At 38.5% G+C, this 13,880-nt stretch overlaps 1 protein-coding gene across 1 annotated transcript in view; it reads right to left on the bottom strand.

The window, feature by feature from the left end:
• Window positions 1–8,265: 8,265 nt before the first annotated feature.
• The window catches only part of si:ch211-57n23.4 (immunoglobulin superfamily DCC subclass member 3), a 31,155-nt gene continuing 25,540 nt past the window's right edge, over window positions 8,266–13,880 (bottom strand). Inside the window, exons 10-12 of the mRNA XM_034705085.1 lie at window positions 13,518–13,706; window positions 10,492–10,605; window positions 8,266–8,396 (exon numbers count right to left, since the gene is read on the bottom strand). Of these exons, the coding sequence (XP_034560976.1) occupies window positions 8,266–8,396; window positions 10,492–10,605; window positions 13,518–13,706 (434 nt within the window). The remainder of the gene's footprint in view (window positions 8,397–10,491; window positions 10,606–13,517; window positions 13,707–13,880) is intronic.

The following is a 13,880-nucleotide window of genomic DNA, read 5'->3' as shown; positions in this document are numbered from 1 at the left end:
TGTGAGTGGATGTCATTGTGTTTAAAGTATTTAATACATGTGGGTGTGTTAGGGTCATACCTGTCCACTGTTTCCAATATGGTGAAGGAGCAATGAACACAAAAGATGGTTCTAACACTGAGGTGTAGTGGAGGGGTATCTTGATTTTTAAAAAGGTCAACCACAATATATGGTTATTGATCCCTCTCATCTCATCTAAGGTAGAATAAGCTCCAGAGAGACCTTCACCATAAAACTGTAAGTGTAAATTTAATCTGAACAGATTTTACATCAAAATGTAGAACCTGGGGTCTGGATATGAGCATGGAAGTGCTCTGGTTTTTGGTAATTATCTTTTAGCCAAGATGTGTTGACCAATCAGGTGTCACATGCTTTGGCGTCAGCAAGAAAAACACTGTATGGAGAGCAAAAGCAGGAGGAACACAATCCAGTGTAATGCCATCCTGGATCCCATTGTTGGTAATCTGAGGATGATTATTTCTCTTTTTGAACAGATATCAGCACGAAGAGCAGCGAACAATCTGTTCTAGATCAAACATTTACACTAAAGGCTGATTTATACTTCTGTGTCTCCTCTATGCAGCAGGGGCTGACGCGAACATGAGCACCACATACTTGTGCATCGATGTATCTGTGTCGCGCAGCAATTCTCCACAGAAACGCTTGAGGGCAGTGCGGTCACTCTGACAGTCGGTCGCCTGCTTCCGGTCCCGCTACGATCTCTGTTTACTTTTCCACAGCGATTCAGAGCGTGTTATGTTAATCTACAGCTGATACATGTTGCTGTTTGTCATACAGACATAATTCCGGAATCCCGGAAGTGCTTTAAATGCGGGAAAGGGAATGCCGCCGAGCGGACCAATCACAGGGCTTGCGGTCCTACGTGGACCCCCGGCATAGGGTACGCCGTCGATTTGACGCAGAAGTATAAATCAGCCTTAAAACAACAATGTGCTTGATGCTGTGGCTTTAGTGACCCTCAGCGTTTAGATTTCCTGACTTTTGTTCGTAACACATGGTCGCTTCTTAAGCTGTTGATTGGACTAAAAACAATGCAGCAGAAAAGGATGTTGTGGCTCGGAGCTGTTTATCGCTATTCTGCTTGCTACACTGGGATGCCGGAAATCTTTGCCATCTTGAGATTTGGTCTGTTACATTAAAATTAAGTAAGTATGATTTCAACGTCTAAATCACACAATTAGCATAATTATGGGCATTTAGGCTTCCTTTGCTGTTTGATGAATACTGCTATTTGCAATACTTACTGATTTAGTGATGAGCAAAACCTCATGAAACCAAAACACCAATGACAGCACGCCATGGTTCAGACATGGGGATGAGACTAGACTGATTTCCAAGCTATTCCTGGGCTAACGAATAAAGTAGAGAGACACATGAATTAAACAAAGAGTCTTTATTTGGTTTGAGGCATACTGGAATGTGATCAAGACGGGGGAAAAGCTGAGGTTAGCCAAGACGTTCAGATCTGCAGTTCCACAGAGACCAAGCTGTTTGGTGCCATTTAGAAAGCAGAACTTTTCTCTTAAATAATCCTTAATTTAATTTATGACACTTTAATGTCTTATGTAACATTGAAATAGCTTTAATATGGTGTTAGGCCTATGAGTAGCTTTAAACATAGTCAAAACATGGCTTAAGTCACAAGTAGCTTATAGTCTGGTATCATCAGGATACATGAAAATGAAACAGAGTTTAGCTTAGTTTTTTTTTTAGCATATTAGCGCCACATTTCCTGTGGCAAAGTGCTGGTGTTGAATCACGCTGAATAAATAAATAAATACAATTAAAGGGTCAGTTCAAACAAATAGCAAAAAATTGTAGATACCAAACTGTTGAAGTGCTACAGTCAAGCAGGAAGTTTGACCACTGCTCAGTCTTTTAAGTATACATATGATTTAAAATTAGCTTAACATTGTTGCCACTGTGGCTACCTGCTGTAATTATGCAGGAACTTTCCCCTGGAACCAGGAACCTTTGGAGGAACGCTGTTCTTTTCCATCACAAGGTCCGAGGCTTAATGAAGTTCCAGGGGCAATAAAACTTGCAGTAAACTTTTGGTTCCTTGATAAGTGGTTCCATGGACTACACGTTACATTTGCTTTTGATGGAACATGGCTACCAGGAACCAGGAACCATTAAGGAAACTCTGTTCATTTCTATCACATGGTCCAAGGTCCAGGGTCTAAATCAAGTTCTAGGAACAAGTTTGAGGATCACAATCTTAGCCCCCCAAAACGGTTTCCATTACTTTTGGTGGAAAATGTCCGTTGGGTAAAAGCACCGATTGCTGTAGTAATGATAATACCACACTAATCTAACATAAACAACTGGTTATATTGGGTTAACCCTGTGCCAAGTTGAGCAAAGTGTTTAACAGCTTACTAATTAATTGCAATAAGTAGAATAATACTATATATAACAATTTAGTTAAATAAATCTAATTTTCAAGCAAACTGAAATGCACCATAACTGATTTTTTTTGTCATTTGCATGAACTGAAACCATAAAAAATAGTGTTTGACAGTAATCTGTAAAATAGATGCACTTTAAATCACAGCTTGGTCTTTGTTTTTAACTGCATCTCCTCTACTGTCCGTCCTTTACCTCAAGACTTTTCCATTTTGGCCAAAGACTGAGCACACAGTCTCAGTCAGGACAGGTTAAAGCTTTAAGTTTTCAGTCGGCTACAAGACACCTGTGGAAAGCTTAGAGAACAGAGAAGCATTAAAATCATTAAAGCATTGTTTCTCTTCGGTACTAGCAGCCAGCTTCTACTTTCCTACATTTTTTTTTTCATTTTCATACTTCTTTCTCTTCTAGTCACTGGCTCTTCAGGGCAAAACGTGAGTTGAAGTTAGCGTCTCTGGGAACTCACATCACTTTCTGAAATAGACCATTACAGAGTAATCCTAACAATCATCTCATTCTTACACGTGTCAAATAAAAAAGAAAACATTTCAAATCATCATAATTAATGTTATCAGAGCTAAGAATAATTATAATAACAATATCAAACTTCCCAACAAAAGCAAACATTTGTTTTGGCAACTTCTCCAGAGCACAGCAGGAAGAACAAAAGACTCAACAGAAAAGAGGCAGAGAAATGAATCAAACAGAAGCAACAGATGCTTTCCATTTCAAAACTAGTTCAACCGCTACACACTTCACACTACAAAAACACATCGACTTTTTGGGTCTTCAATTTCAAATACACTTTTTGGTATCACACTGTTTAGCAGTTTGTAGTACTGTAAGAAGGAAAATGTGCCCTTATGTTTCATACTGCTTTTTCATTGAGTTATCATTAACACTCATAAAGGGGTACGGTGAACCTTGAGGACCATAAAGCTTGAGGAAACACAATTCTGCTCCATATGTTCAACCCTGACTTGACTTTTTTTAATCTTATGGTTTGAGAACCTTTTTAAAGTCCATCTGAAATCATTCATTTTATTTAGTAAAAAGTTATGTCAAAGTGACTCTTAACACTTAAACATATTTTTAAACAGCTGAGAGAAAAAATGTATTTCAGAGATTCACTAGATTTGATGAAAATTATTTAGAGTATAAGATACAGAGAGCAAATGTTCTGTAAGCCCAGAGAGTGGAGAGTCTGTGGGATTGATTTAAATCAACACCATAACGTATCTCCCAATGTTTTTTGTGCCTAAAGTTAAAAACAACAAAAACTGGATATTTCATGTACACCAGGTGGCAGAAAGCAAAATATTTCACTCAAGGGACAGTCACAGTAAACCAAACCATTGAAATAGTTCCTAGAGGGTACCTTGAAACAGATACTAATGCTAACCATGATAAAGGCCTACTAAGCACCAGAAAGAGAAGAAATAGACCTTTAAAAAAAGCTCAAAAGCACCTTTAAACACACCTGACTACATTTGAAAAACAAACCTTGATATAGATGCCATGTGTACATTGAGACTTGAAGTGGTACCTAAAAACAGACCTAATCACTATTTATAGGCGGAAACTGGACTGTAAAATGCCAGGTTAATTCTATTGGTATGTCAAAACTACAGCTAGAGGTTACCTCAAAACAGTCCTATCCACACACTGAACAGGGAAAAAGATGTCTTAAGATAGATGCAAAGGTACCTCAAACCATACACTAAAGGATACCTAGTCAAAAACAGAATGAAGTCTGTTGTATGGTTTTGCAGAAACCAAGAATATTTCACTAAAGGGAACCTCAGAGCAGAAATAACAAAGTTTTAAGAGGAGCATAGAAGTACTAAAAAAAGACACCAAGAGGTACCTTAAAACAGACAGAACCAAATGTAAGATTTTCAGAAAAACTGACCTCACAAAAGAAGTTAAAAGGTACCTTGAACCGGCCTAGTAATGATTTAGGTAATGAAGTGAAAAACAGATGCTAATGTTGTGTTGAAACAGACAATAAGGTGTATCTTGAAACAGACCTAACTATCATACGATTCCAAGATAACCGACCTGACAACTGATATTGAAAGGTACCTAAATATAGACCCAGTCACGATTGAAGCAGAATATATGAGTGTAAAATAGAACTATAAGAAACTTTGATAGAGTAAGCAATAAAGTATGACCTAGACCTAACCTATGAATAGAAATATAAGCTGGACTCAATCCATGCAGTAAAAGCTCTGGTTTTGTTGACCTGGTATTGACATTTGTAGGATTTCACATAAGGTAAAATTTTTGGTGACATTATTAATAAAGCCTTTATGAAATTATTTGATTCACTCTCGCAAAAAATATAATGGTACCATACTGCCATGAGACAGAAAAGGTGAAGTCTAAATTACATGGTTTTTTTTTGTTCTGTTTTTTCATTCTTGAAGATGAAAAGCAACAAATTAAATTTCAGGTGGACTTTAGATTCAGCTGGATTTATCTTAATTTATTATTCTATATCAGTGTTTCCATCTTAAAACCGTTGCCCTCAAGGTTCACCCAATGTTATTTCATTCACACACATGTATACAATCACGCTCTCGAGCATGTTTCTGTGCTTTGGTTATGAGGAGGTGAAAAGTCAAAGAGCTTGAAAATGTTAAAAATGTAGAGGTTTTTGGTTACATATTTCTTTATATCTAAATATTTGGCAAGAATTCTACTACTTTAGAAAAGGAAGAAATTATTTCTCATAGTATTGACATTTAAAGTCTTTTAAAATATCTGACATCTTCTTTTGGTCACTTTTAAAAGGATAAATGTTAGAATCAACAAAACAGAGTTCCTTGTTGGAGGGGGCGCCTGCAATAACTTCCAAACAAAAGATCATAAAAAATGGAAATGAAATTATGAGAAAACTTTTTTTGGCTTGGGTTCAGTTAAAGCACTTTACACGCAGGCGACCCCTTTCAAACAGGAACAATCCAAAATTGTAATAAATGTAGTCTCTTCAAAATAATTCTTGAAAGTAAAAGAAAGAAAACCATCAAAATGTTAAATCTTTGGGGCTCATTCAGCTTGGTTTTCATAGACATTTCTTTTTTTTTGGATATGCTGACACGGTGAAAAACAAGCCTTGGTGTCCGTGCATTCAGGCGAGTATCACCTTAAAACTCTTTGAGCCGCCAACGCAGAGTCGTTGAGGTCCCAGGTCGACCAATTTGGCATCTGGAGAGCTAACTTGGCAGCATTAGCCTCAGTCATGTTTGGCTTGTCTTCAGAATGCCATCAGGTTTGTGCAGATCAAACAAGCCAGACTTCATGGAGAAAATCGAGTGCAGGCTTATAAAGGTTCGCCAAGCACTCTTCAAAGTCTATCTTCTCTATGAGCCTGGGCCTCGGCACAATTACGTCTTTGGAGATGGACACTTGGGGATATTTGGAAGCCATGGATAACCACACAATTATCACCGACATTTTCTGATGCCTGATCAGAAACGTTGAAGATCTCCACCAAACACGATGGAAAGAAAATGTGACCTGGCTGGAATGTGACGTTAAAGCTCCTGTCGATCTCTGGTACGGTAAGGCTTAGGTTGTGTCAGTGGAAGTCAGGCTCTGCCATGGTTTTGCTCTCCATGGTAGTCGTCCTGTTGAGCACTCTTTGGACTGGCCTGGTTGGCGGCTGGCACGGTACACTGGCACTGGCACTAGTCGGGGAAATATTTACTGAACGGAAAGCTTTACAGGATTTCTTTTTGGTTGAGGTAGAGTAGCAAAAGCAGCATCATCAGGCTAACATCGGCCTCAACTATGGCTCAAACACTCCTGTCAGACTGAGGTAGCTTTCTTTGGAGGTGTACAGAAGAGTTAAGGAAAGAACGTTTGTTTAATGGCATGTATGGCTAAAGACAATCATTTCTATCCGCCTCTCCCCTCCGTAAGGCTTTCGCGAAAGGCCGCTATGTTTTTTCCCTTTCTTATTGCAGAGGAACTGAAGGCAAAGTCAACAGACTAACTGGTACGTCCCAGTCAGGTGACAATATTTGGCTTCATTTTGGTTATAAAGATCGCTGTGCACATCTTCACAGGTCAATTCACCAGAGGAGGTCTGGGGAATAGAATATTTTGGTTATAGAACAGACTCCTCCTGGATGTTTGACAGAATGAATGTGACAGGATCTTATTTGTAGAGGCAATGCTTGTTGAAGACTTCTCTTCATGCACATGTGCATGTGCACAGGCAGTAAAGGCATAAGCTTTGGTTAGAGGTAGACGTGGAGGGGGGGGGATGGGGGATGGGGAGGCAAAGGACCAGGATATCATCTCCTGGTCTGTTAAAGCATTCTGCTGTAGATTTTGGAGGCTACTATCAGGCTTTTAGCAGCAGGTTTTGGGGGACTGAAGCTAGAACTGACCCCTGTCATAGAGCACAGATGGCACTCACTGATGGGGGGTAAGAGGTAGTTAAGTGAGAAGGGGAATGTGGGATAAGGGGGGTTAGCGGTGTTGGGGGCTTATATTATTGACCAGTGTTAGCCAGTGATCGTGCCAGGCAAACCTGACATGTGTTGCTCTATGACAACTTGGCACTGTGACGGACAGACCTGGAAAACAAAGAAGAAGATGTTATTCAAGGATTCTTTTATACATTCACTAAAGCAGTGCACTTAGGCTCCAAGATACCTATCCCTCCTCCATCCTGACATGCAGGGATTTTGCACCAGAGCTCCTTAGTGCTGCAGAATGTGTTCAAGGTAGAAGTACATGTGAGATCCATTTTCCCATCAGTGCTGCTCTGGTTTTATCAAACAGTCAGGACATGTACATAAATATCTGTCAAGTTGAGCCTTCAACTTAAAATATTGCACAATTAACCTCAATACATTAACTGTGATGCAGACTAACAGCAGGGAAAGAGAAGTGTGATAATCCTCTACTGTTCTGTGGATTATCAGTGAAATATAAGCAGTACACTGCAGACTGGAATCTCTTTTTACAGTGAAAAACAGACAAAAAGTATGAAACATTGGCCTCCTCACTGCTCTGCATGATCATAAACTTGTGGGTCACAACTCCTGATCAAGTATTTAACAGCATCCTCAGGAGACATTCATCGTCTTTGATTCGTTGGCAGTAATGATTAGCTAGTTGGGGTGTGTTATAATGTGTGTGGTTAAAATTGTGCAAAGTGCAAACACAGCTTCAGAGTGTGTGGTTTGCATGATAGTTCCCTCCATAAGCAAAGTGGTGTGAATGATGAGCTGGATGGCCTGGGCTCCACTTGAAATCTGTTTGCCCCCCCCCCAGGTGCCAACCTTCTCTCCCAAATCATCTATTCAGGCCTTGTTGTAGCTTTCTTTGCATTCAATGTGGCACATTTTATTTAAAATGTCCCAAAAGTAAATTTAACCATTTTAAAAATGTGATTAATTGGAACTATTTTTTTTAAATTCACTGACAGCACCACTGTGAAGGAAATTGAACTTAGTGAATGAACTGGTTTCACACACGCAGTTTTGCTGAGTAACTACCTGAGGCACTGACTCCATTCTTGGCCGGTTTGCCGCGTCTTTAGGGACTCCGTTGTGTCCTGTGTTGTCTCTCGGTACAGTCCAGTTATCCTGCGTCCCTTTACTGCAAAACAGACTGAAAACAGGATCCAGGTATGAGGACAGAGTCTGCATATCTTCTTAATAACACAGCTTAAAACACAGCATGAAGGTGCATGGTTTGTAGAAGCCATGCACCTGGCCTGTTCCAGGTTTGTATGTCAGTGAACATGATGCTTTTTGATTGTTTTATTAATTCAAAGGTTGATTAACAGTGGTTAATACAGTGTTTCTGCTATTACCTGCGCCTGTATCCAAACATGAGGAAGAGCACACAGAAGATGATGCAGGCGGTGCCGATGTGGATGCCAATGACGATACTGCCCAGAGAGGCCTCTCCGTCCCTGCACTGACACAGACTGTTCCCTCCTGCAGACACACAGCACAACATACACAAGGTCACACACAAGGTCACACACTGTACGATTAATCCAAGAGACAGATGTAGTCCTGTGGTGCTTGTGTGGAGGTCTGTCTGAAGCCCTGACCCGTCAGAGCTTTATTTATAACAGCCAAGATTAACGTAAGAGACAGAGTTTGTTTGGGTTTTTCAGAGGACTAACACATCAGATGAGCAAACACTTAATACTCAAAATATCTTTTTAAGATTGAGCCCAAAAAATATGAAAATGATATCGCACCACCTCCATTAAAGTTCCTGAGAGCCTCTACATTTCCATTAATGAGTCCTAAAATCTCAAATTATGTTCATACCTCTGAGGAGAAGCTTGACCGGTTGAATTTGATTACATATAGGACTGATTTTCTGTCATAAACTGTTCAACATTTAAGCACTTTGTAGGTTATTTCCATTGATTACTTGTCCTTTGACGTTTATTTGTCCCCTGTTTTGTGTGCATCCTGTGTGTAATATAAGAAAAGTAGATTTAGATGAAATATATATTCATGCAACATTTATTATTCCAAAAAACAACTTGTCAGTCGTAACTTAAAGGTGTATTCAGGTGCTTCTGAATCCCTGTATGTCACTACATCTTCATGTTTTGTCAGTAAAGAACTAATAAGCTCAAATCTTTTGGGAACTGGTCCTGAAGATTACTGCGACCATCAGGTGCAGCACGTCTGTAATGACTGCAGAGTGATCCTCGGGGAGAAGATGCATCAGATTGTTATTCTAAGTGTTTGACAGCATAGCAGAGATGATCCCTAGAGATAGAGCATTTTATTGAGGAGAAAGATGATTTAACAGCAGCTATGCTACACTCTCAAAGCCTCCAAACTTCATTTACAAAAACAGTAATGTAAGTGGCTGAATACAGGAGCTGCTGATCGACCAATGACATAATATTCAGTCAGCTTATTAGCTTTGGGGATATAAATGGTTTGTTTTGATCCAACACTTATCTCTGTAAACCAAAATTACAAACTAACTTATCCTTGTGCGGTAAACCAGCAACTCCCATTCTTGCAAGCTAAAATGACTCTTTTTGTTCAAAGCTCTTGAGAGGGCTTTTATCTGCTTATGAAACAGATTGAAATTAACAGTGATGCTTCTGTAGGATCAACAGAAGCAAAAAAGACCATCCATGACAGACCAACAACGTCTATACGATAGTTTTGAATGACTCTAACTCAGCTTATTTTACATTTACCTCAGTGAATATTCACAATGAGCCATACATTTAACTGTAAACTACAGGAGACACACCTGAAAATGAACAGGACACAAAAAGAGTGTTCCTCATGAAAAGATTTCTGTGCATTGAGTGACTTTTTAGAATATTTGTCAGACAAAAGTGAAATGATCACTGTTTTAAAGATCCAGGCAGAGGTAGATCAGCAACTCAGGTGTCCTGGGAGCTAAATTCCTGTATTTCTAGTCTTCAAAAAATCTTCCTCTTTAGCTAAAAGCTCTCTCTCTGTCGATATCCTTTCTGTAATGTTGTCAGATACTTAAAATAACAATCTGAGCCTGTCAGGGACGGAACAAGAATTTTAAGAGGACACACTTTGATGAATTAAGGATTATGTTGCAGAAATTACAGCCTCTTTACCTGCTGCAGGATAATGCTTCAACAAAAGTTTGTCTCTAACATTCATTCAGACCCCAAATAATGTTTTAATGAAGCCAACAATTAAAAATACCAAGAGTGAATCCTCTTTTTTGAAAATAGTCTGATATGAAAGAGATCAGAACATGTTAGCAGCAGTTTAATAGGGGCAGAGAGCTCATTTATGTTCCCCTATCATAAAAGAGACCCCTACACTTTAAATGGTGTTACCGTCACAGCCATCTGACTTCCCTGCGTCTTATACGTTGGACTGGATGTTAAGCAATACACCTGCTGGAGGGTGGTGAGCCTTAAATAGTCCTGAGGTAGTTATTCGTTTGGTGCATTTTTGGCATATTTTACTTGGAAAGATCATCATATTCTAAACTGACGGATGTAGTTAAAGATCTTCTTAAAATCTTCTTCAGGTTTTAGTCTGTGCTCGTACTCACCAGCAACTGGGTCCCTCACACCTTCCTCTGCCAGTGACACCAGTCTCTTAGTGCAGTCGCTCTCCCCGTTCCCATTATAGGCCACCAGTTTGACTTCATACACGGCTCCAGGTTCTGAAACAGAGACAGTAAGGAGGATAAGCTCAGAATATACACATTCAGTTCTATAACATCGGTGCAAGGATAAAAACTGGATTCCAAGTTCATTCATTCTCATGCAGATTGAACCGTTCAAACAACCAGGCCCTGAATGTCATGGATTAACTGGACTAAAGTAATCTATGAAGCCATTTTAAATATGAGCATTGTCATTTCACAGCTCATAACACATCGACAGAACCTCATCATGTCTTCGTTTCATACCTCTTGTTCAAAAATCACACCCTCTGTCTGGACTGATACATCCTCCAATGAAACCTGATACCTCATTGTGTTTCATGCCGTCAGTTTAACTCGATCAATAAGTGGAACCGACCAGTTTCACAGATCATCATTTTCCTCTGGATCTCGCTCTCCGCTGTGACTGATGTGTGTGTTAATCTGCCTTTTGACAGAGCTGTTAGAGGACGGACTGACGAGGTAATTGTCATGCGTTACACAGCTGCATGGACATTATTATTGATCAGATCAATATGTGTATGGAGGATGGTGCACACAGTGACAGCAGTATTTAGAGATGCTTTAAGGAGCAGAGGGCGGCTGGTCATAGACAGTCACAGTGGTCAATCTGCAGGCTCATGTATCTGTCAATAACCCTCAGAGTGTATGTTAACCCTCTGATGTATCAGATTTTATTAATTGCACATTTTAATGCTTATGATAAAAAAAACATGTTCCTGTTGTAATTTTACATTTTATTCTTGTGATTTTACGACTTTATCCTTGTAATAAGAAGACTCCTTGGAATATATATATATTTTTCCACAATATTTAAGTTTTTGGGAACTTTTTTATCTTTAATGTGAAGGACAGTTTGGGAGACAGACAGAAAATGACCAGTGTGACAAGGACTGGAGCCTCTGTACATGGGGCGCCTGCTGAGCTGGTGCACTAATATTCAATTTTTATTGATATATTAGAACATGATTTTTTATAAAATAATAACTTTTTCAATACCATGTAATATTATGACTTTTTTTAACATTATGACCAAATTCTTGATATAAAACAACTTGTCTGGCAATCTTAAAACGTATCTTAGAACTTTATTCTCAAACCACTTTATTCTCTTTTATTTATTAAACTTCATTCTCTTATTGTTGAAACTTCATTTTATCATTATTGTCTTGTAATTTTAAGATTTTCTACTCTTGATATAATGTTTATAGTCCAGTTATATGGCGACACTATTCTGTAATATTCTGATCCAACATTTATCTTGTAATATTAATATTTTATTTTAATATTACACCCTTCTTCTTTTACAACTTAATCTCCATTTAAATAAAGGCTTTGTTTCCTTGAGATTTTAATCTTTTAATGTTATCAACTTGTTATCTTACATTTTATTATTTATTATCTTGTGATGCTTTTCTTGTTATTTTATAATTTTACTGTCAGGACTTTATTCTATTTTGCTTTTATTCAAATCTATATCAAATCTTAATTCTCTAAGCATCCCGTCTTCATCCTCATTTGACTCCAGTCCTCGTAATTTAACATCTCTACTTGTAATGTTAAAACTTCGTTTTCTTTTGACTTTATTTTTGTAATATTACGTATTCATTAATATTGTACCACTTTATTCTCTCAGGACTTTGCTCTTTTAATATTATGACCTTATTGTCCTTACAAAACAACTTTAATCTTTTAGTACTCTTTCCTTGTATCATTACAGCTCTGGTAACATCTTGACTAGTTTCTTGTTGCTTTATTTTCTTATTTTCTTATTTTCAGATTTAATTTTCTTAATGTTGCCCTCATGCTTCAAAACTTTTATGAAGTGGTTGTTGATTTACCAAATATATCTGTGAAAAGTTTGAGTTTTTTATTTCTGACTTCATAAACTCTAAAAATAGCCAAGGCTTCCTCTCAGGTTTCAGGTTTTCTCTCAGAGAATACTCAACTTATTTTCACATTTCTAACTTTCACCTCAGAGAACGTTTGAGTTGTATTTGTGTCAATCCGTGAGTTTCTTCTTTAGTGGAAAGATTTTCTGTTTGTTTTTTCATAAACTTGTATGGCTTTATAATCTCAGATATATTTCCTGCTGTCTTCATGTTGTATTTTTTCTTGTATAATGTATGAATCTATAACTCATAAAATAGTAGTTCAGGTTTATTCTCATAAATTGAACTTCTCCCTCTCGCAGGTTCAGGTTTCATTTTAGACAGTGTTGGAGTTACTTTCTTTTATATAAGTGATATACTCAATAAATAAAATCCAACGTATCTGAACTCTACAGAATCTCTCTATAACACTGTGACTCTCTTTGTGTGAACATAATTCATTACATTCTTCAAAACAATAAGAAACTATGTGACTGTAGCCTCCTTAATGAACAACTAAATGCTGACTGCAATCATTTTTTTCTTTATCTAACATAAAGAAAGCTGTTTGAAATGTTAAATAAATAAAATATTAAAACTTTACTCATGAAAAAGAAAAGTGGAGACGGTTTCTGCACATCAGATCGCTCTCATGTCTTTCAAAGAGGTGCAGCATCTCTCCTCAAAGAGAGAGAAATTAAAGGAGTCGGCTCGATGGAGCTGAGGTCTTGATGTTCTATAGGTGTCAGGATAGGTGTGTTGTTATGGTAACAGGTATTGAGCCTGCTGGGGTCACTATGTAAACAAAGATGGGGGAGAAACAGATGATGCCACTCAGGACAAAAGAAAAGAAATGAGCGACCTCCAGGAGGTGTGATGTGGAAATATTTCAGAGTTTATTTCCATCATAGACTTTAAAGTGTTTACTGTGGGAGGGGGCCGAGCTTACGGTTAATGTTCTTATATATTCAAAACTATGAAGTCACAGCCTGAGAGACACAACTGAGGGCAAGACTTCACCCACACATTCAGACTCACCCAGCTTAGTGACCGTGTGGGCATTGATGTGACATGGCAGCTGGATGGGCCCCTGGAAGTTGTCGTGGGGGACCCTACGGTAGGACAGTCTGAAGCCCTCAGCCTTGCCGGCCTTACTGGGGAGCTCCCAAAGGACCTGCACAGCGCTTGCGTTTACAATCTTAGTGAAGAAGGTTGGAGTGGTTGGCACTGAGCGAAGACAAGGAGACAGAAAAAGACAAAATGAGACAATAAATCACTTCATGTCCTCCAAAGAGACGACGCACCAAATACAACGAGAAACTTGTCTCCAGGCAACCTGTGATGTATGAAGGTGTGTCTCAATCTGCTTTATAAAATCGTCTCAGCCTTCACACACTCACA

Source organism: Notolabrus celidotus, chromosome 16, assembly GCF_009762535.1.
Source record: "Notolabrus celidotus isolate fNotCel1 chromosome 16, fNotCel1.pri, whole genome shotgun sequence".
NCBI classification, from domain to species: Eukaryota; Metazoa; Chordata; class Actinopteri; order Labriformes; family Labridae; genus Notolabrus; species Notolabrus celidotus.
Note: the sequence above shows the minus strand (reverse complement) of the source record. Positions and strands in the feature narration are given on the sequence as shown.